The sequence below is a fragment of the Ascaphus truei genome, chromosome 7, assembly GCF_040206685.1.
Source record: "Ascaphus truei isolate aAscTru1 chromosome 7, aAscTru1.hap1, whole genome shotgun sequence".
Lineage (NCBI taxonomy): Eukaryota > Metazoa > Chordata > Amphibia > Anura > Ascaphidae > Ascaphus > Ascaphus truei.
Window position 1 is genome coordinate 96,855,780 of NC_134489.1, and position 24,483 is coordinate 96,880,262.

General features: G+C 43.2%; 1 protein-coding gene across 3 annotated transcripts in view; it reads right to left on the minus strand.

Annotated features, from left to right (window-relative positions):
* The window catches only part of RAB3GAP1 (RAB3 GTPase activating protein catalytic subunit 1), a 71,264-nt gene continuing 46,781 nt past the window's right edge, over positions 1-24,483 (minus strand). Inside the window, exons 18-25 of one of the 3 annotated variants that reach the window (XM_075609525.1) lie at positions 10,312-10,449; positions 7,814-8,041; positions 6,767-6,863; positions 6,580-6,683; positions 5,414-5,529; positions 4,525-4,627; positions 2,712-2,732; positions 1-2,288 (exon numbers count right to left, since the gene is read on the minus strand). In XM_075609525.1, the coding sequence (XP_075465640.1) occupies positions 2,052-2,288; positions 2,712-2,732; positions 4,525-4,627; positions 5,414-5,529; positions 6,580-6,683; positions 6,767-6,863; positions 7,814-8,041; positions 10,312-10,449 (1,044 nt within the window). In that variant the 3' untranslated portion in view covers positions 1-2,051. Of the gene's footprint in view, positions 2,289-2,711; positions 2,733-4,524; positions 4,628-5,413; positions 5,530-6,579; positions 6,684-6,766; positions 6,864-7,813; positions 8,042-10,311; positions 10,450-24,483 lie in introns of those variants that run through there. The other 2 variants (XM_075609526.1, XM_075609527.1) reach the window with 2 other exon arrangements.

The window sequence follows — 24,483 nt, forward strand, 5'->3', positions numbered from 1 at the left end:
TTTACTGATTCCACTAGCACTTTATATTAAAGTAATTTCTTTACAATATTTGTATTATACAGGAGAACATCCAATACATTACATTAAACCTCTACAAGGCTTACAGCAATACAGATGTTACTCAAACATCCCAGCAAAGTATTTAAATAGAAACAAAATACATGCGTTTTCTAATGCATACAGTCAAACACTTTAAGATCATACATTTGCGGGTGGCTTTGAAATAGAAAAGGGTATTTGAAAGAAACGTGTGTAATTGTTAGGGGAGAAAACACAGCATTAACTATGCAGGTCCCCAAGCAAGTAGAACTGGGGTATAAAACGGTTTGGTAAGATTAGCCAGAGGTGAGGACAAGGTCTAACCCAGGAGTGGACAACTCCAGTCCTCAAGGCCTACCAACAGGTCAGGTTTTCAGAATATCCCTGCTTCAGCACAGGTGTCTCAGTCTTTGGCTGGGATATCCTGAAACCCTGACCTGTTGGTAGCCCTTGAGGACTGGAGTGGGTCACCCGTGGTCTAACCTATACCTATTTAATACAGTAAGGAGAGAGTAACTGTCCGGGAGACATCACCTCCCAAATCAAGGGAGTAGAAGTCGATGCGTTCATACCCGTGTATATTACCTCACGTCTCCATTAAATACGGGCCTCATGCCATCTATTTTCCATATGTATAGTAAATGGAATTGGCTGTAGATATGCAAATCAACCCATTTCAATCGCAACATAGTTGACAGTAGTTTCATTTTTTTTCACATAAATTCAGTGAACAAAAAACGTTGTTTTTTTTTGCCAGTAACACTTAAGATGGCTGCCTCCATATATTCCACCTGGGACAGTTTTTTGTTTCAATTCATTATCATCAGGTACTGTATAAACATGTAAACTCTCCAGTTGTATTGGGACTTGTAACATGCCATCGCAGGGCTTGTGGCCCATAAGCAGTGTTGCCATAATATACTTTTACAGGCTGTTTATTGACGTGTGTGTGATAGAGAAAGAAAACTGAGCACTATTTCCCAAAGCTTTAGTAAGTCAGGCAAAAAGCGTACCCATGAAGGAAAAAAATCTAATTTATTGGATCATTGGTAAAAGCAGCATATAGGGACACAGCCCACACCTACGCATTTCGAGCGAAGCTCTTTATCAAGGTAACAATAATTGTACTCACTGGGTGTATAAATACCGATTTCGCGCGGATTTATACACGCCGTGAGTACAATTATCTGATAATAAATTTGATATTTTTTTCCTTCATGGGTACGCTTTTTGCCCGACTTACCAAAGCCTTTGGAAGTAGTGCTCCGTTTTCTCTCTATCACTCAATGCTAGCTGAAAACAGGCACACCTACCCCAGGACGAGAGGCTACAATCAAAACGTGAGTTATTGATTGTTACTTCTGTTTCTCTACACCATTCATGATTTAACCCCATCGATGCTTATGTGCCTGGACACCAGAGGGTGTTGATTTCCCTACTACAGTGCCAGTGGGATCTCTGTCAGCTAAACCTAATTATTATGGGTCATGATGTTTTTATGGAGGTGTTCCGAATATAATCAGATACCATAGGGGTATTCCATCATAGGCGTTTCCTATACACATCAGGAGCCAATTCAGCAACTGGACTGGAGGTTTTGGAGCATCACACAGCTTTTTTCTCTGTTTATTGACTTAAATGGATCAGTCACAAGTCACCTTTCTGCCCATCAATGTAAAAAGAAGAGTCAATTACAACTTGTGCCTAAAAATCAATTTCTACGTCGCATTAAGAGCATAATGGAATTTGTGGCCAAACGAGCTGCAGTATAGTTATTTTACAAACCGTTTCACGTCTCGATCATGTCCACTGTTCCTTTTACAAGTTCATGGTTACAATCACATGACCAGTAAGACAGGCAATACCATTACCAGTGGTTTCGCCTCTCTCGGCAGGGGTCCCCAGATTCTATAAATAACCAATGAATTACCAATCACACGGTTGCACTTCTCTTACATGTAAATGTTTCATGAGCAGATTATCCCTACAGGAGAGGAGTGAGAATTGATGCATTAGAAGAAGGTCGTGTCAGACGAAAAGGCCCCTGCCAGCCTAAAATCCTCCTTCGTCAGGACGCTGTACATACGCTGCGGCAGCGCTTTGGAATAAGGCGCCGGTCTGGGAACGCTGGTACGCAAGATAACTTCACGGCCGGCTGGGGGCGGGAAATCGCACCCTGAAACCTGCCTGCGCTCATCCGAGGAACTGGATCGTTTGGGTTCTTCCTCCATGGGGGCCATTGTTGCAGCCTTAAAGAAAACCACGCCGTTAGAACAAAAAGCAGGGAGGTCTGGCACATAACATTCTATACAAGTGTGTTTGACTACAAAACAACACGCGTTAACAAGAACACGATTAATGGAAGAAAACAATCACGTAAACGTTAACGGTACACAAGCATAGTTATCTTGATGAGCAGTGGTGGTCAGTCTTCACCGACTATAAATACTTTATTAAATCATATTGCTGAATTACTCTCGGCTTGTAACTATAGCTCTTCTTTCAGTTTTGAATTGGCCTCTACCAAAAAACATTTCTGCGCACTGAACGGCCGTTAGTAAGAGTGTTAGTATAAAAAGTAAAAATGGTGGTTTGATGCTGGCAAAGCTGCTCCGTTTTATATTTCACATAAAGGGTAGAGAAGAGAATGAGGTAGAAATACTAGTTGTTACCTCATCAGAAGATTCAGTCAGCTTGAGAAAGGATGAGAAAAGAAACCGTGGTAAAGATAGAAATAAAAGCAAATCTATGATGGCTACGAAAGGGTTAGACAAAGTGTTTTAGTATGTGTAATATGACGTGGTGGTGCATTCACAAAGGGACTTCTCCATCGGGGGAGAATGACAAGACCACACACAACGCTGGAAATGCGACCAACAGGATATCTGAAACATCACACGGTTATCGGAATGTTTCTAAGCTTTCCATGATTACCAAACCATTCATTGCTGAACACTGTGCAGTTGTGGGGGCCATGAATTCATTGCTCTGTAGGTAAAATGCTAAAGCAGCAGTTTCCCCCTCTTATTTTTTTTACATAGCTGGGAAATGGGGTCTCTGGCGCTGAGCCGTGTACGTTTCAGCTGTAGAGTCCACCTGCTTCCCGAGATACTTCCCAGTAAAGCTAGCAGCGCAGGTACTTCCTCATATCAAAAGCACCTGCGTCACGAGGGCCAATTGGAAGCGCTTTCTAATATTGCGCCCGACGCAGAAGACTTAAACTGATATTGTGTCTCCCTTGGGACGGGGGCAGCAACGAGCTACCTTCACCGGTAAGTATTTCGGTAACGAGAGAATCCCGGAGCAGAGAATAACACGAGTTCTCATGCTTCTTGAGCTTTTTGTACAAAAGAAAAGCACGGCACATATAATTATGCCAAATTACAAACAAATGTGTAGGAAATCTCGTAAAGACGTTAAAAGTAAAGCAGGGATTTTATGTATGTGTATACACACACCTATTTCATCGGAGTATTTGTTACTTTTAATTTGCTGTTTGACGCATGCACTTGCCATATAGTGGCTAAATACATGTGTGTGTGTGTGTGTGTGTGTGCGCACACACACACGGTCTACTGCATAGAGGGGAAGCTGCATGTACAGAGAGAAGATAATCCATGTGGAAGAAAGCGGAGCACAGCACAACGTCCAAAAAGTAGTCTGGGGCTAAGCAAAACTCATTTAAAAAAATCAATCTTTATTTGTGGTAGACAACATGGAAGCGCTTCCATTAAATTAGTTTTGCTTAGCCCCAGACTACTTTTTGGACGTTGTGCTGTGCTCCGCTTTCTTCCACGTGGATTATCTTCCCTGCGTACACTTCGGCAGGATGCACGTCCCTTGGGACGGTGCACACCAGCAACCAATGCGAGCACAGCCTTTTCTTTATGAAAATTGGAATGATGATAACCACACTCTAGGGTTTTTGCCTATCATACGGGGACCTGCAGTCACTATTGTCTTAACATCACTTTAGTTGATGCTGGCAGTGTTCCCCTTACAGGCAGCTGTTAACCCATTAATGAGTTCTGCTATCAGAGTACTCGGCTGGTGTGTTTTACATATACCTGTCCCTAGTCCGTTCAAGATCTCATTCATGGTGCTATGATCTCACACTCAGGTGCACTGATATTGGAGAATACTCTTCTCGATTGTGGGAAATCTATGTGCATGTACAAAGTTTAAAAGTGCTTTGCGACAGAAGAAGAGGTGGTCTGAATAAAGTTCTGCTATTTATCGTGTGTTCTTTATGTGAGGCTAGGTACAACAAATCGATGCTACATCGGTAGTCACTGCCCTTAGCATAAGATAATGAACAAATCATAAATCCATCACTGGGAGAGAAGATGCTTTCATTTGGTTCCAGCTATTCATTTATGTTTGAGAAAAATAAACCTGCGTGATGCGCGTCACTTTGCTCGTCTAGCAAGACACGTAACGTGTGGATCAGCGAGAGATAGACCAGGGATAAATAACCCGGCATACCCTTTGAGCATTTACAAACATCTTGTGAATGATGCAGCCTGCAGGTCCTCGCCCTGCTCCAACGATCGGTACTTCTGGCTGTTCAAGCAGACAACTCACAAACCTGCCGAAGGGGACAACATTAGGAGATTCTCCACGAGAAAAGATGTTTGAGGAAAGGAGCCAGATATCGATTTGGAGAGAACAAAATGTATGGAGATTGACAATCTAATTGCTTTTGCAACAGGACATTTTATCAAGTGGAAGGCTGCGGTATTTTGAATGGTGTGTGTGCATGTGTATATGTATATATGTGTGTGTGTGGGGGGGGGGGTGTGTGTGTGTGTGTGGTGTGTGTGTGTGGTGTGTGTGTGTGTGTGTGTGTGTGTGTGTGTGTGTGGTGTGTGTGTGGTGTGTGTGTGGTGTATGTGGTGTGGGTATGTGTGGTGTATGTGGTGTGGGTATGTGTGGTGTATGTGGTGTGGGTATGTGTGGTGTGTGTGTGTGTGTGTGTGTGGTGTGTGTGTGTGGTGTATGTGGTGTGGGTATGTGTGGTGTATGTGGTGTGGGTATGTGTGGTGTATGTGGTGTGGGTATGTGTGGTGTGTGTGTATGTGTGCGTGTGTAGCTCAAAGGTGTGGAGGCAGCGCAGATACTATTTTTACACCCCTTTAAGTACCAGAAAAATCAGATCGTACTTGTTAATGTTTAACCATTTAGCTGCCAGAGGTTTGCAAAGTATTGCAGCACAAAGTCTATTTAGATGCTACTTATTATGAGTGGTGTCCCAAACTATTACTGCTGGATTAAAATGTTGCATTTAGGAGCCCTCTAAAAGTAATGTATTTGTACTGCTATTTAAATCTGCACAACATGTACAAAGAATTTAAGTAATAATCTAAAGTCATACTTTTCTAGATCCTCCTTTTCATCTGCTTTGTCACATCGATCTATTCCAAACTTTGCCTTCAAAGATCTGGCTCTTGCAATTGTAGCCTCCACATTCATGATCTGGTTATTGATGTCCTACAAAAACACAGAAGAAAAAGGTTGTATATATCCTTATTGATACCCAGAAGGTTGTATATACCCCTATTGATGATACCCAGAAGGTTGTATATACCCCTATTGATGATACCCAGAAGGTTGTATATACCCCTATTGATGATACCCAGAAGGTTGTATATACCCCTATTGATGATACCCAGAAGGTTGTATAGACTGCGCTATTGATGATACCCAGAAGGTTGTATATATCCCCAATTGATACCAGAAGGTTGTATATATCCATATTGATGATAACCAGGTTGTATATACTGCTATTGATGATACCCAGAAGGTTGTATATACCGTTATTGATGATACCCAGAAGGTTGTATATACCCCTATTGATGATACCCAGAAGGTTGTATATACCCCTACTGATGATACCCAGAAGGTTGTATATACCCCTATTGATGATACCCAGAAGGTTGTATATACCCCTATTGATGATACCCAGAAGGTTGTATAGACTGCGCTATTGATGATACCCAGAAGGTTGTATATATCCCCAATTGATACCAGAAGGTTGTATATATCCATATTGATGATAACCAGGTTGTATATACTGCTATTGATGATACCCAGAAGGTTGTATATACCGTTATTGATGATACCCAGAAGGTTGTATATACCCCTATTGATGATACCCAGAAGGTTGTATATACCCCTACTGATGATACCCAGAAGGTTGTATATACCCCTATTGATGATACCAGAAGGTTGTATATACCCCTACTGATGATACCCAGAAGGTTGTATATACCCCTATTGATACCAGAAGGTTGCATATATCCATATTGATGATACCCAGGTTGTATATACTGATATTGATACCCAGAAGGTTGTATATACCGTTATTGATGATACCCAGAAGGTTGTATATACCCCTATTGATACCAGAAGGTTGTATATATCCATATTGATGATACCCAGGTTGTATATACTGCTATTGATACCCAGAAGGTTGTATATACCCCTACTGATGATACCAGTGATAAATCAGCTGCTCTTTGCAGCAAATAAAATGCTTACTTCCAATTTTTTGTCCTCAGGATTGGGGAAGCGTAGCACTTTACTGGAATGAGAAATGATATGTTTTATCGTCTTCTTCAGCGAAGGAATGTCTTCCACTATTTCTGCAAAGAGCACAGAACGCATTAGAAAGGTCGACTTTTATTTTCTAAGATCATCTTTTACACAATATAAGAAGTTTATTTACCTTCCTCTTTTACCTTGAGCAGAGCGGCGTGGATAACGCACGGGAGAAGATGCCTGGTTAGATCTGCGGGTTTCTGAACGGCAAGGTAGTGAAGAACCTGAGAAAGACAAGGAAGATTGCCCCTAAAGGTTCAGTTTCCTTAAAGATTGTGTACCAATGGAAAATAGCTATCAGTAAAATAGACTAGCAAACTTAAATCCATTCCCAATATAAACATTACTTCTATTCCCTAAACAGACCCCACAGATCACACCTGTTAACGAGTGCATTGCCTAATCAGCGTCGTTCCCTTAAAGCAGTAATTGCGGTTATTGAAACTCATTATAAACCTTTTGTTTCCTTTTTGCACTTAAAAAAAAAAAAAGTAGTTTCAAATGTAAATCAGTAAAGCGTTGCAGAGATTATGGAGACGTTTATGCAATTTCATAAGCCCTGTGTGCAGACAATTTTGGCAGCAGAAGGGTTAAGGATGTATTTCTTCTATTTATAGACCGTGTGAAAAGCTTCCTGAAGTCTGAGCCATAGCAACAAAGTACGTGTGTGCTGTACACACTATTTAACTGATAGAAGCAGTCCATATTTAAAGCTGCAGTTCAAGCGGCCGGGGTTTTTTTTTTTTATACATATTTTTTCCCATTCAGTATGTGCATCAATACAATCTGCACACTGACAAGGGCTTAGCTAAGCTTAGTTTAGCTAAATTGATCCGTTTCTCCTGTAATCGATCGCTTGCTCCGGGTTATTTAATACAGTTCTTGCACAGCATTCTGGGCAATGTAGTCCTGGAATATGATTGAGCAGTTACTTGATACAATTGGTGCACTGCTAGAGAGAGGGCTGGGCTCAAGTCACTTTGGAAATGCTTCCTAAATTAGAAACATTCAAAATGTTTTTAAAACATTTTTTTTTCCATTTTTCAATGCGACAAATATTTTTTCATAGTACAGAACTGATTTATTTAAAAAAATATATAACACCCATGTAGGATATTACTTGAACTGCATCTTTAAGATGTGGTTTAGTACGCCGAGATTTGTGGCTTCGTACCTTCTCTGCTTCTTTGGTGTCATCAAACAGCCGTCTTTGCCGGCGAGCAGGGGTTGCCTTTGCCGTTTCCCAGGCTTCTGCCCACATGTTATTGGGGATTTTCATTCTGGCGCTGAGTTCACCTTTAATAACGTTGTTGCCGTCCTCGTCCACCACTTCCTCCTCGACATAATCTCGTGGGGAATACCACCTCACAAAGTCTTCTAAACAACAACCAGGATTGGCTCCCTAAAGAAAACACACGCCATTTGCATGACCCACACGGAGAGGCCATTTATGGATTCCACGATTGGGTCTGGATTATTCCACATAAACATGCAATGCTATTTATAAATAAATGAAGGGTTTCACGTCCCCAGTTTTCCAGAGATTAATCCACTGTCGATTAGTAAAATGTTATATTCTTACTTGGTTCACGTTGAGACTCTATGCTAAAATGAACAAGCAGACGTGCCCAGAAATACTTCATATATACGTACTGTATTCTTGCCACTACTTCTAATACAGAGAATTTTTATTGAGTCTAGAAAAATACTTGTAGCCTGCCACGGTGCTTGAAACTTTTTCCATACGTAGTATTAGGATAGAGGCTGGATGGGCTTTTGACCTGTTAAGATGATCTAAGAAATGTATACTTTTTTTTTGTTCATATACCTGCGATTCTGGAGAGAGCTCAGTAACATGAAATGTTCTCACACGGATCATGTCTGAGTCTCCTGCAGTAATAGAGCCTGTAGGGAAGATCACACGGATTATGTCCGAGTCTTCTGCAGTAATAGAGCCTGTAGGGATCACACTGATCATGTCCGAGTCTCTCCTGCAGTAATAGAGCCTGTAGGGATCACGCGGATCATGTCCGAGTCTCCTGCAGTAATAGCGCCTGTAGGGAAGATCACACGGATCATGTCCGAGTCTCTCCTGCAGTAATAGCGCTTGTAGGGAAGATCACACGGATCATGTCCGAGTCTCTCCTGCAGTAATAGCGCCTGTAGGGAAGATCAAACGGATCATGTCCGAGTCTCCTGCAGTAATAGCGCCTGTAGGGATCACACGGATCATGTCCGAGTCTCCTGCAGTAATAGCGCCTGTAGGGATCACACGGATCATGTCCGAGTCTCCTGCAGTAATAGCGCCTGTAGGGAAGATCACACGGATCATGACCGAGTCTCCTGCAGTAATAGAGCCTGTAGGGATCACACGGATCATGTCCGAGTCTCTCCTGCAGTAATAGCGCCTGTAGGGAAGATCACACGGATCATGTCCGAGTCTCTCCTGCAGTAATAGCGCCTGTAGGGAAGATCACACGGATCATGTCCGAGTCTCCTGCAGTAATAGCGCCTGTAGGGATCACACGGATCATGGTCGTCTCCTGCAGTAATAGCGCCTGTAGGGATCACACGGATCATGTCCGAGTCTCTCCTGCAGTAATAGAGCCTGTAGGGATCACACGGATCATGTCCGAGTCTCTCCTGCAGTAATAGCGCCTGTAGGGATCACACGGATCATGTCCGAGTCTCTCCTGCAGTAATAGCACCTGTAGGGATCACACGGATCATGTCCGAGTCTCTCCTGCAGTAATAGCGCCTGTAGGGAAGATCACACGGATCATGTCCGAGTCTCCTGCAGTAATAGCGCATGTAGGGATCACACGGATCATGTCCGAGTCTCCTGCAGTAATAGCGCCTGTAGGGATCACATGGATCATGTCCGAGTCTCCTGCAGTAATAGCGCCTGTAGGGATCACACGGATCATGTCCGAGTCTCCTGCAGTAATAGCGCCTGTAGGGAAGAATGATTCAATAACACTTATTTACTTCCATAGGGGCTGCAAAGCACTCACATTAGGGCAGCAAAGGTGGATCAATCAGTCCCCGCTTCAGCACAGGTGGCTCTGTGCTGAAACAGAGATAGCCTAAAAACCTGACCTATTGGGGTGGGGGGGGGGGGGGGGGGGCTTGAGGACTGGAGTTGAGCACTACAGGATTAGGGGATAGGTTGAAGTTTACATTTGAAACCCTCCCTTGAGGGAATAAAGGGTAAATCCTCAGTGAAAGAACATCGGTGATTGAACTGCCGCTCTCATTTAACATCATGTTAAAACAAAATACAGTAGCAAAGGCAGCACGAGTCCCTACATTTTATTATAATGTTTTAAATTGGACTGCATCTTAAACTACAGTATATTAAAATAAAGGGGTCACCGCATTCCCTGTGTTATTCAGTGCAGGATTCAGTAAAGATCGAATACTGTCAAAATTACTTAGCAATGCTCTTTTCTTTCAAAAGTTGAAGTGGAACGTTATATTTATATGAATGACAAGGAGGAATATACCAGGAAGACATAGAATAAAAATGAATAAAAGCGATCGTTTGCTGAATAATGTAACCAGCACAGGTGTGGAATAATATTCATAGTCTTACTACAGACGAGAATCACATGAGATTATCACAATGAACAATATAAAATAGAAGCAGTCTCTTGCCCAGTCATGATGTACCTTAAAAGATTCCATATCTGAAAGCAAGCAGGCACTTTGCATCCGAGCCCGAAGGTGAGCCCCTTCCGCAGAGGTTCCCAGTTTAGCCAGTACTTCCGACTGCTCCTCTAGCAGATCTTCTGTCATAGGCGCTGGCTCCTGAAAAAGCAAGGCAGCAGAATGTATACATGGTGTACCCTAGCGGGTTTCAAATCGTGGTGGCCAAAGACTTAAGTGATCTCTGAAGCCTTTCAACAGTAACTTAAGACAGCCCTCCCCTAAACTCTGTGCATTGTCACTCATCACGAGAGAGAGAGAGAGAGAGAGAGAGAGAGAGAGAGAGAGAGAGAGAGAGAGAGAGAGAGAGAGAGAGAGAGAGAGAGAGAGAGAGAGAGAGAGAGAGAGAGAGAGAGAGAGAGAGAGACTTGCTGATATACCCGGCGTTGCCCGGGATTTACCCCCCTTCACAGCTGGGCTCCCCCCCTCGTTCACACCTCCGTTCTCCCCCCTCTTCACAGCTCCGTGTTCCCCCCTCCTTCACAGCTGCGGTCTCCCCTCCCTGCACTCCACACCACATCACTCACCACCCCCCCTGCACCCTACATCACTCTCCACTCCCCCTGCACCCCACATCACTCTCCACTCCCCCTGCACCCCACATCACTCTCCACCCCCCTGCACCCCACATCACTCTCTCCCCCCTGCACCTCACATCACTCTTCCCCCCCCTGCACCTCACATCACTCTCTCCCCCCTGCACCTCACATCACTCTTCCCCCCCCTGCACCTCACATCACTCTCTCCCTCCTGCACCTCACATCACTCTCTCCCTCCTGCACCTCACATCAGTCTCCCCCCCCTGCACCCCACATCACTCCCACCCTGGACCCCACATCAGTCTCCCCCCCCCCTGGACCTCACATCAGTTCCCCCCCCCTGCACCCCACATCACTCTCCCCTCCCTGTACCTGACATCACAGCCCCCCCCTGCATGACCCCCCCCGGTCCACGTTTCCTCCACCCCCCCTGTCCCCGGCGCTCGTCCCCTCCCCCAACGTTCATTTAACCCCCCCCCATCCCCCCCGCTCGTAATGTGAGTCGGGAGGCTGTGCGGCTGTGTGTGAGGCGGCGGGTGATGCAGGAGCCGACGCTCGTTCCCTCCCGTCCCCGGCACTCGTGCTCCCCCTCCACCGGTCCCCTGCGCTCCCACGGGTGAGGCGTCACTCCGTCAAAAAAAGCTCCCCTGAGGAAGTGTGCGCAAGCGCACGAAACGCGTAAGGAAGTCTAGAGCTTTTTTTGACGGAGTGACGCGGCAGACGCGAGTCGGAGACGGAAGGAGTACTCAACCACAAGGTCCGCCCCCCAGCGACGGAGCATCCGCCCCAGAGACGCGGGGAACTACAGGAGGGTTCACAAGAAACGCTCCATAGTGTGACCGGAAGGGGAAACTGTTCCATTTCACGGCCGACTTTCATTGCCTCCTTACTTCCCAAATCTCGTGAGTAGCGTCCCGGTTTTACACCATCCGGACCGGCGGTCTCTCAGTCATCCGCTTAACTACCATTTATGTTGTTTTATCTTTTATCAAATTAGCTTTTATCAATTTCAGCCTTGCTATTGTTTGTCTTGTTTGTTGGGTAGCGTTTTGGTCTGTATTGTCTGTCTTAAATGTTTTGTTTGTACTGGCATGTATGTCAGTTTTAGAGTGACATTTGTTGACATATTGCACTATAATTCTTTTGTGTTTTTTTTTCCACATATCACTTGAACGCACGGCGGAAGCCACATCAGACCACCTGGTACTCAAAGATCTGAAAGGTCCAATCATTGGGACACTTTCCTTCTCCAATTGGACTTCCAAAATCACTCAATTGGACTTGTAAGGCGCCGGTTTTCTTTTTGTTTGTTACTTGTGTTGGAGGCCTTAAAAAAAACTATACCTTTAGACTTTGTTATCATAAAAATGAAACTAAATCAATTTCCTTATTGAGACCTTTTGGTGATAGAGTCCCTAATTCATGTATCCAAAAGGTTTCTCTTTGGCGTAATTTTAGGAATCTATCTCTTCCCTTTATTCCCATCTCGATATGTTTCTATACCTATCACACGCAGTCCACATGGGTCCATGTTATGCTTTAATTGGAAGTGCCTGGACACCCCATGTGTTAGAACTCCTTTGAGAATATTTCCCCTGTGTTCTAAAAATCTCTGTTTCAGGGTTCTCTTTGTTCTTCCTACATATTGTAACCCACATCCACAAATTAAAACACACACTACAAATTTAGTATTGCAGTTAATAAAACGTCGAATTGGACGCACCATTGGAAGGTCACGTTGTGTGGAAGAACAGCTGAGGCACTACCCAAGCATCTGCCAGCAGCGGACGCGCTGACCCAACGGGCGAAGTATCCCTGCAGAGGAAGAACGCTCTACATATCCACACAACCTCTAAAGCCACTGCTTTTTAAACTTGCATGTTTGTGAGTGTATTTCTATTATTCTTTGTGTTTAGTAAAAGATTTTATTGCACCATGAGGTGTGCGCTTTCTTTTCTTTTTCCCTTATCTTAGCATCACGTTGTATTGCTGGGTTTGCATCCCTGACTAAGAAAGCAGCACCCTCTGGATTGAATTGGGCTGGACTTTTCATGCTATACTGTGAAGATATGTACAGAATATATCCATAATTATTGACCAATTGGATAATTATCAGGTTCCAAGAGAACTTTTAGTACTTGGTTTTGAGCGCCTGCAGCTGAGGCTCTCTCTTTTCGTGTTTTTTGCATATGTGTTTATATTACATTTAGTGGAGTTATTGACACACCTACACTGTGTAGGTGTGTTTCCCCTCCAATACAGCCTTAGAGGAATATATCTATATATAGTTTAAACATTAGATTAACGTATAGTCAACTTATATTTTTTATTATAAGTCTGGCAGACTACAAGCTATATACCTAGGTGTCATTCTTGACTTCTCCCTGTCTTGTTTCTAACTTTGCAATATTGCTAAAATAAAGTCCCTTGCTCGCGGAATACACCAGAATTCTTATTGACACACTTGAGTGACCCAATATGCAACTCACTACACTGGCTACCAATATCCTGCAGAGTTAAATGCAAGACACTTGTGCTCACCTACAAAAACAGAAACAAACGGCCAGAAATGGTACTGTAGAGTGTTGCTAGTTACGATGGATATGAAGAGGAAGATATTAGGACAGGATACCCACCCTCGCCTCGCTCCTAAAACGAAGGGCTGCGGAATAAAGTTGTGCACACGTCTGCAAATAGTAATGCATTCTACCATTTGCTGAACCAATATAACGATGCGCATCTCTGATAGGAAGCAGACCCGCAGAGCTGAGGTAGGGGTATATGATCACCGACCAGAGCCAAAGGACAGAGTCCTGGTTTGAGTAGTCGTCGTCGGGTGCAGGTGACAGAGATGCGAGGTCAGGGTCACAGTTTGGGGTCGGTAACTGGGAATCCACAGTAACAGGGCACAGAATATAATACCGTACTCGGGCCGGGGCTGGGAGTAACTGACTGCTATTTAAAGCCCTGGAACAGGTGCAGTCAATTACCAAGTCCAGGAAGGTTTGCCAGGAACCAAGATGGCCGCAACAGCAACTTTCAGGAAAACCCAGGACGTGGAAAGCACAGGCATAAAGTACCCCAGCACCACATGTGAAAAAAATAAAAAAATCTTTATATTGTAAATATTAACCCGTCTCTAAATAATAGAAACTGCAATCAGAAGCAGAATGCACCAGATAATATGTTTAACTAGTTCTATGACTTTGTGTATGCTGTGTTTGTGGGTAGGACATATTGCTAGATATACAATAATCAATATACTGTCAGCGTGGGTTATATATTATAAAGAATAAAGTTGCTGACCAGATAATACTGTGTAAGTCATGAAAAGAGTCCATATGTACAGAGACCCATGTTGTGTAGATCTGCTTGAACATACTGAGAGTAAGAATCACTAAGGCACTCAATGCTTTATAATTGGATTCTCTCCACATGTCAAACTACAGGTGTACAGAAGGACCAAAATAAACTTCAAGGGATTGCTGCAGAAAAGGTACCTTTCATATAAAAATAATCCAGCTCTAGAAGCACCAGGACAAAGACAAAGCTAAAATAGTGGAAGGGGAAGTTCTGGAAGAGGGCGAGGAAAGTAATATTAACAGCTTTTCAAGAGAGAAGAAAGAGGTCAGCCTTTGAATGTAATTATTGATCGGTGTTGGAAGAAAGAATAAACAAAGGGGTCAGCTATCTGCTACTGATCAATAGGATGAAATAAGCACAGTGGACATGTATTTTAAGGGAGAACCCGGGCAGTGTTCATAAAGACCCTAAAATCATAGAGAGAGCAGAAAGCAGGTAAAAACAGGGAACATTTGATACGCCTCAGTACATTTCTAGCTCCTCTCACTTTTCAATATAACCCTACTAAGGTTCTTATAGGCCCAATATATCTCAGTTATTACCAAATCCTAAAAGAAGCCATCTCCAAGTCTCTTAAAGCTGCAATCCAACCGCTTTTCTTATTTGTATTTTTTTTACATTTATTTTTTATACAGGTTTGAAGCAGAACCCTCTCCATTTCAGCTCCGGGGACCCAGAAAATGACCCCGAAACTGAAGGGGGGGAAAAGAAACGATGCCGGAGGTAACTGACGTTTTTTAGAAGGCGGGAAGGACCCCACGAGCAGAGGGAAGATGGCAGCTCTCAGTGAGGAGACCAATGGCCACAGACCCAAATGCAGAACAATCCCCTCCCCCTCCCCCCCCCCACTCCAAATGGAAAATGTAAAAGGACTTTTTGATAATATAAAGGCAGAATTTAGAGAGGAATTACAAACCGCTCTATAGGATATTGATAGGTATATCACCTCTCGGGGGGAACGCACAAATTGTATTGTATGTCTTTATTTATATAGCGCCATTAATGTACATAACGCTTCACAGTAGTAATACATGTGGTAATAAAATAAATAACAGATAATATAAATAAAAGATCATGGGAATAAGTGCTTTAGACATAAAAGTAACATTAAGGAAGAGGAGCCACTGCCCAGAGGAGCTTACAGTCTAATTGGTAGGTAGGGAGAACGTACAGAGACAGTAGGAGGGAGTTCTGGTAAGTGCGTCTGCAGGGGGCCAAGCTTTATGTATCATGTGTTCAGAATATCCACAGTGCTATTCATATGCTTCATACAAGTAATCTGGAACCTAAAACTGAAACAGTGAAAAAATACAGAGAACTAATAGCGGAATTACAGGAAACAAATGAAGATCTAGAAAACACATCACGTAGAAATCACGTCAGGATCAAAGATATACCTGAACAAGTAGACCAACTAGAGTTTTAGCAACACAGACTATCAAGCAGCTCATTCCCAACATTGATCCTGGCATGTACCATTTGGACACACACAGCCCATTGGGGCCGGCCCCCCAAAAAAGAGGAAAACTGTGGGATATAATCCTTTGCTTCCTCTATTTCAAAGTAAAAGACGATTTACTAAAAGCTGCAAGAAATGCAGGAGGAAAAGAGTTGGAAGGGACCAAGCTGAACACTTACCCGGATCTCGCACCTATCACACTGGCAAGGAGGAGGGAGATGAAACCTATAACAACGCGGTTGAGAGCAAAAGACATTAAGTACAGGTGGGCGTTTCCCTTCTGTCTGATGGTATGGCGGCCAATTGAGCAAGGCTAAAAACCTACAAGAATCTGAAATGCTGAAGGACCTAGTCCTGCCATCCCGGGTCTCTGGACAGGAACAAGCCGGCGGCCCTCCCCAACCCCCCAAGATGACCCTGGCAAGTTGGAAGGCCTTGACGAACCAGTCTAAGTAGAGTTAGAATAAACAGACAGCACAACAGATGGCTGACACCACTTGGTCAAATTTCATGGCACATGAACTGACCTAACAGGACGATTAGTTTTGACAAGAATAAGCCACATAAACATCAGGAGAACAACCCGGGGAACGAGGGCCAGATCAAAGAAGTCCAGAGAGCCACGGCGGGTGCAGATCCAGTGAGGCGACCTACACCCAGATACCGGTTTCCAGGTCCTCACATATTGCATGGACACTACTCATCTAAAAGTCTTTAATATCTTAATATGGCTTATTCTAGAATTACACCCAATGTAAAAAAGGGCTTAACAGCCCCCAGAAAAATAAAAATAGCCTTCTCAGACTACAAAAAGGAGACGTGGACATAGTAATGCTTCAGGAAACACACAGTGTAAAAAATAAATAAATGGGGTGGCAATATTGTTCTACCGCGACACCCCCTTCACACGGGAAGAGAAGAAATGCGATAGGAAAGGGAGATCTATAATACTAGTGGGAAGGACACAGGACCGCCAGGTCCCTCTGGTAAGCCTGTATGTTCCCAGCAGTCCAGACCGGACATTTTTCACGTCCTTTTTCGCAGTTCTAGAAAGAGCTGAAAGACACATTGATAATTGGAGGGGACGTCAATATAGCGCTGAACATTACATTAGAAAGATCACCAACAGAGGTAAACTTGCCAAGATCCCCACGTGAGAAAATAATGGCCACATACCTCAACTCCATCCTTAAGAGCCATTCTTTGCTAGATACCTGAGGAGCATGAAACAAATGCACAGAGACTACTCGTTTTACTTGAATCCACAAAACCTATTTACGAATTGACTATATATTTATAAATAGACCAGCATTCCCACTGTTACATTCAACAAAGATCCACCCTATTATTTGGTCCGATCATGATCCGCCGATAGAGATACACCTGAAAGGATGGCTTACATCTCCCAGGTTGTACTCGGGGAGGTTGAATAATGTGCTCCTGACAAACCCAGAGATAGTAACACAGATAGAACAGGAGTTAGATCTTTTCTTCTCTACAAATAATGCCGGAAGCGAAATTGGGGCAAGATGGGAAACATGTCAATCATTTATTCAGGGCACATTGATTAAAATAGCTGCACATAGAGGGAATAAAAAAACCAGACTTCACAGAATACAAAGGCTCACTGAGGAGCTAGAGGCACAGGAAAAATTAAATAATAAAAAATTAAAAAAAGACTCCTCCCCTGACCTAACCACAAAAATCCAAAGTATAAAAAACTAACGGAACCTCCTCCTCATTAAACAAGCTGAAAGGGCGCCAAGATGGTCCTCCCAAAAATGTTACCAAAAAATTCCTAATCCAATGTTAGCTAGAAGACTCAGAGCACAGTACACACAAAACCAAATTATATCCATAAACAAAAATCGGGAGTCAACACGCAGAAGCATAAAGAAATCATGAGCGAGTTCCAGGAATGCTGTAGCGGTCTATATGATAAAAAAGGTTAAACATAACAGAGACAGCAACACAATTAGTGGATTTCCTTAAGAGTTATAACCTACCTCAAATCACCACTCGAGAACAAGAATCCTTAATCAACCCATTACCTTTCCACAAAGTAGAACTAACAATCAAGTCCCTTAAGGGATCAAAGTCTCCGGGCCCAGGTGGCTTATCTGGAGCATATTATAAAAAGTTCAGTAAACAGCTGGCTTCCAAATTAACCAATCTCTTTAATAATTTCCTGAAAGATGGGGAAATCCTTAGAGAAATGTGAGTAGCCTCCATCTAACTGATACATAAGCCAGGTAGAGACCCACTCGATTGCAAAAATTATCGTCCAATTTCACTGATCAATGTGGACATAAAAATTCTCTAAAAACAGACAATATCAGGACGATTGTACGTAATATAGAGGCAGCTAAAACATCCAACACCCAGACAATGCTACTCTCCCTGTACATAGAAAAAGTGTGCAATAGGGTGGACTGGACTTTTTACCACACTAATGGCATTTGGACTCAGAGGAGACTATCAACTGGATTAGACTGCTATACAGATCCCCTAGGGCCTTTATTAAGAATGCTGGACAAATATCAGAGCAATTACCCATAAAACAAAATGTTACAAAAAAAAAATGGAACTAGGCAAGGCTGCCCGCTCTCCCCGCTGCTCTTCACTCACTATAGAACCAATTGCAGCTATGATCTGCAACATCCTGGATGTCACAGGGGTTAGGATAGGTAAAGCCGAGTACAAACTCCGTTTATTTGCGTACGATATAATGTTAACCCTCATGAGACCATTAATCGCTCTACCAAACAACCCTGGAACACTGAGGCTCTCTCAGGCTTCAAAGTAAATATCAGTAAATCAGAGGCTCTAAATATAAATTCACCTCCTGAAACACACATTAACAACCTCACATTTTTTACTTCAAACTTGGCAGTAAAGTAAAATTACATATCTAGGGGTTAAGATTACCAACTCCTTTACAACACTATATCAAGCATACATCTACCAGACCCAAAAAAAGAGCTGAGGGAGGGGTGGTTGTGCTCTGTCCCCAAAACTATTATCATGCTGCTCAGATAGCACAGCTTGCGGCCTGGCACTCCCCCATGCACCTCCATCCGGTGGGTGGAGATAAAAAATGACTATTCAAACCCATTGGAAACAACATCAATAATGTGGTTACAATGAAAATCTAGACTAACATTAAATCAGACCTTAACAACAATAGCTCACTCTCTGAAAATCCAGTAGGCCTAGATAGAGGCTTAACAGGCAGCTACTCTAGCATGCTACCAATATTAGGAAACACAGATTTAAGCAATTTAGGTGGTATACTAAAAACAAGTTTACCAGAGCTCAAGGCCCATTGATAGACTCTAGGATTAAATCATTTGCATGGCTGAAGCGTCTCATATACCAGACAGTGAGTCTAATGCACAAATTAGACATTTCCTCAATAGTCAGTATAGCATACGAACACCTCAGCAGAGTACACAATTCAAGAGATCATGCAGGTCAAACCCATTGGAAAAAGGCCTAATCGGGTCACTTGATCCTGCCCTACCCCCTTCCACAAGAGACATTGAACGACTCCACATAAGAAAATGGGGGGAGGACATAGGTGAACAATTAGAGCTGCAGGAGAGGTCAGATATTTCCAGAATATCCATCAACACACAGATGCAAGAAAATAGCTATACATTGCTTTATAGGTTGTATCTAAATACAATAAGCAGCACCCTCCCCACTGCTTCTGGGGTTATAACCAGACAGGCACCATGTAACACATTTGGTGGCAATGCCCAGCAATTCAAAAACTATGGGTCGATGTGGTTAACCTCATCAGTGCAACTTTAGGTTACTAGGTGCTTCACTCTCCGTAGGTAGCCTTCCTAAACTATCCTCATTGGAGAGAATATATGGAATGTATTAAGCTTGGGAAAAACTCACGGCATGGCTCAACGATACTACTGATTCATTTACGAGGATATGGGGACCATGGTTAGAGAAACATATTCACTCAACATTTGATAAGACAACCCTTCTCATACCACGAAGAATCAAATAAAGAGGCCAAAACCCAAACCAATTGAGCGGCGAGCTATTGATGGAGAATCCCTATTAACAAGATTGAAAGAGGATATGACTTAACCTAAACACCATCTCTGCACCCCAACACTCTTCCCATGTGTTTTGCAACCCTCTGACCGTACCCTCTTCTCTCCCCCCCTCACAGTTACTGTACAGTATGTTCAAACCCCCCACCCCTACCCCTCTACCCCTTCGGCGGCAATCATCTCTTGAAGCAGGGGTCCCCAGAGCTGAAATTGATGGGGTTCAGCTCCGGAGACCGACTGCTTCAATCTTATGTAAATCAAAAAAAACGCACTTCCATTGCTTCCTTAATATTCATGGTGCAGTTTGCAGTTGTTGAACAATAATAATAATAGCATGTTCTTGTATAGCGCTGCTAGTTTTACGTAACGCTTTACAGAGACATTTTGCAGGCACAGTCCTTGCCCTGTGGAGCTTACACTATGTTTTTGGTGCCTGAGGCACAGGGAGACAGAGTGACTTGCCCAAGGTCACAAGGAGAGGACACCAGGAATTGAACCAGCTTCCCCTGCTTCAAACTTAGTGCCAGTCAGTGTCTTTACTCACTGAGCCACTCCTCCTCCCAAGATGTTTTCTGCTGATTAGTTATTCCTGCATTCCTTCTAAAATAAACCAAGTAGAACTGGGAATGCAGTGTTAATATTTGTGCTTTAGGAGAAAACTCTGAACCACCTGTGTTGAAGCAGGGATATCCTTAAAACCTGACCTGTTGGTGGCCCTTGAGGCATGGAGTAGGCCGCTCCTGCTCTAGTGTGAGTAGCATAATAACGATTATTTATTTATTAATAAAATGTATTACCAGGAAGCAATACATTGAGAGTTACCTCTCATTTCCAAGTATGTCTTGGGCAGAGTTAATATGACAAATAATACATGGTTACAAATACATAGTTACATAAGTGAACAGGATATACATTATACACAAGACATTGCATGCACAGTTAGGCCTCGGGCATGGTCAGCGCTTACGCGCTGAGCCTGTTCTGAGGGGCGCTTGCACTTACCTGTGAGCCCCTACTGCCGAAATGAGAGCGGCTTTAGTAAGGGCTCGCCTACGCTTCCGCAAGAGCGCAGAAGCGTAGGTCTTAGGTAATTTTTAAAATCACGCGCTTGCCGGAGCACAGGGCCGGTCACGTGAGCGCCCAATGAGGGCGAACCAGCTCCGTGACGTCACTGGCCCGCCCCGCCCCTTGACGGTGCGCTGTCTAAGGCCAGGGAAAGAACCCGCTTTCCCTGAGCCTCAGCGCGCCTCAGCAAGCCCGCCAGAACCCTGGACGAGGCCTTAGAAATAATACAGCTCAGCCCCGTTGTAGCGCGATCCGCTACAACGCGAATCTGCTTATAACGCGGGCTGAGCGTGGCTCCCGATTTGCGGACTCGATTGGAAATAATCGAGCGCAGAATCAGGGTCGGGAATAAAGTCGATTATGTACCAAGGGCAGGGACTATGGAACTGGAACAGAGGGGTTCTTGTTTCTGGAGACAGTGTGGTCTGGACCATGGAGCTCCGTATATTTTGCATTACTGTTGCAAACAGTGAACACAATACAAACACTGAGAGCCGGTTGATGCAGATGGTAATCGAATTCATATTCAGTGTTGGGTTCTTCATGTGCACTAATGCTCTAAAAAATAATTTCATTCATAGCAGGGAAAAAGCTGCATTTTGATAAACGAATATTAGATGACATTTTTTATAAAGAGATGACAAGACTAGAAAAGGCTTCTCCATCACGTGCGTTGAAAGCCAATTTGTGGCTTCCAAGCTGTGCACGGACCAGCCCTACATGAATATTGATAGAAAACATACATACATTGCGCTTATATATATATATATATCTTTTTAAAATAGCCTTTTCTATTTATTGGTGCATTTGCACGAGTTGTTTTATCTGAGATGCCACTAAACATGATAGTTCATAGAAGCCTAAAAAGGTGCTGCTAAATTGAAGGTTGTGGTACCTGTTGGTAAACAATTAAATTCTTTGTAGATGTAGATCACTTATACTGCCTTTTGGAAACGTAATCTGTACCCAAGAAGAGATCTGTGAGGTTTTAAACGCTGGTACATAATATTTACAGTTCTGCAGAACTGCAATTTGGTCCATTAAAAGGTATTTCAGCTTGTAACTAACCTATACTTCCCCACGACTAATGCAGCCACTAGAACTCTGCTAAACAGAACCAACGCCTGGCTTAGTAAATGAAAGCGGACAGTACCATGTTATATAGAAAGAAGTGTTGACTATGAAAAATGTAATAATGATGTATCCTCTCTGTGTGACTATTTCTTCGTATTTATCCATAATTCTGACAATATTCTAATATCTTGCAAAGACACAAAATTAATTAAAGTCTATTCAAATTTAATCCGGATCGGATCCATCATCATGACAAAGGAAACTTGCAATCAACATGCCAAGTGCACAACTCTGAATCCCCTACTGAACTACATTACGTCAAGTGCAGCAGCAACATAGGAGTGACCATTTAATATTAGAAGAATGTATGCTATTTAATGGTGCCATTCACTACCCGCATTGACCTTTAGCACTTGTTCAGTGAATAGCTGCTAATGAGCCCTAATAGCTACTGGGTTTTAGCAAATAAAGACAATAAATGCAATCAGTGTGTCGTTATACATCTGATAATATCGTATCCTCTATTTCTCTTGGAAGAATCTACACCTTCCATGTCATAGCAGCACAAAATCTTAATAGCAATATTGGATGGCTGCAAGGGAGCATATTGGACCTTCTGTCTAGGATTCCTGGAGCACGATATGTACAGGGAAAAATAAAAAAATACAGAATTACTTTATGGATACTGTAACTATTCTTTAGGAGGTGAAAAACCCCTATGTTCAGGGCCGCTGGTACTGCAGCTTCAAATGACGACACCTTGATAATCAGCACAAGCCATGTGCAACAGAGAAGGAGCAGTTAGGTTTTATATCTCCAAGAATCTATATAGTATCTAGATATCTATATCTATCTATAAATGATATAATCATTAGGACAGGCAAGCAAAGCTGAGAAAACCAAATCAGTACTGTGTGCAAAGCAGCAGGGCAGTGCAGATAAGGAACAAGAAATGGAAATTTCAATAGACAGCAAGAACTGCAGAGGGCAGAAATCAAGAATGACACAGCAGGACACTGGGATGCTTTGCAGTAAATGGCAGGGGAAATGTATGCCGTTCCGAATACATTTTAAATGGGGACTGATTACATCTCGCAAAGGTTTTGCTACAAAAGCCAGGTGCTAGTCCCCAACGCACAGAAAACATGGTTGTTCCTGGTGAGCTGCAGAGAAACAGATACTATTAAACCCTCAGGTAAACTCAAGTTTGCAGGAATTGAAACTAAAACTTCTATGTTGCTGGACGGCTCAATCTGGGCAGGTTTATTGAGCCACCAACATACTGCAAATAGACAAAGTGAGCTGCTCCCAAATCTAATTTGTGTTACTTTGGCCATCTGGCAGCAAAGGGGTTAAAAGTAACCCGTTTCAGTGATTTGGGCTTATTACATTTGTATGCACTTTCTGTGCTTTCCTACAAACGTGCTAACTGGGGAATTTGGAAGCTTTATGTAAAAACAGTTTGTAGCCAACACAATATTAAAAAATAATTCTCCTACCTTAATGTTCGTGTTTAGACTAGATTCTGCGGTCCCACTAGGAGAGATGGAAAAATCACTGGCGCCACCTGAAATTCCCTAAAATGACTTGTCACAGAGCCCCCCCAACAACATCCACGCTGGGACTGCGTGAGTGTGTGCCTGGGTGTGAGTGTCTGTGTGGGTCTGTCACATGTGCCCACTGACACACACAGAGAGCCGCTGACACACACAGACCGATCCCCCCCCCCCCCCTCCGCCCAACGAAACGCTGGCTCCTCATTTTTGTCTACCCCTGCAATTAGGTTGAGCCGACCACAAATGTTTTAGCCCGATGGTTCAAATCATTTAAAAGCCTTGAAATGTTGAGATATGACATTAGTAAAAACTTCTGACAATGTACAGTATTGCTTGAAGTTGGTCATTTTTACCTCTGCTGTGGCTTTGAGCGAAGTTGTAGGCAGACAGATTTTGTTCATGCATCGAAACACGTTCGAGTAAGTCAAAAGGTACATAGAATGGCTGCAGAACAGCCTAGCTTTATCTTAATCAGGGGTGGTCAACTCCAGTGTCCATAAACCCCACCAACAGGTCAGGTTTTCAGGTTATCCCAGCTTTAGCACAGGTGGTTCAGCGGCTTAGTGAGCCTCCGATTGAGCCACCTGTGCTGAAGCAGGGATATCCTGAAAACCTGACCTGTTGGGGTGGCTTGAGGAGTGGAGTTGAGCACCCCCTGATCTGGATCATCCACTCGTGGCTTCTAATCATGTGAAACCTGCAGCTTAACACTACAGCAGTGGTGTGACTTCAAGAGAAATGCAGTGCACTGAAAGAACACCTGAATGTTAACACTGCTGCTTCTTTCTGACTGATTGAAGAGCTGATAAAATAGATATTACAACAAGACACATTTAAACCTAAAATGGCCAATACCAGGAATAAAACACTGACCCCCCCTATGTTCTCTGGGATAAGATACAGAACGGAGAAAAGAAAGACGTTGCAATTCTTAGGACTGATCCATTAGAAGCTAATGAAGCAGCTAGTGGAAATTCCTCAATGGCCACCAACATTTGAAATAA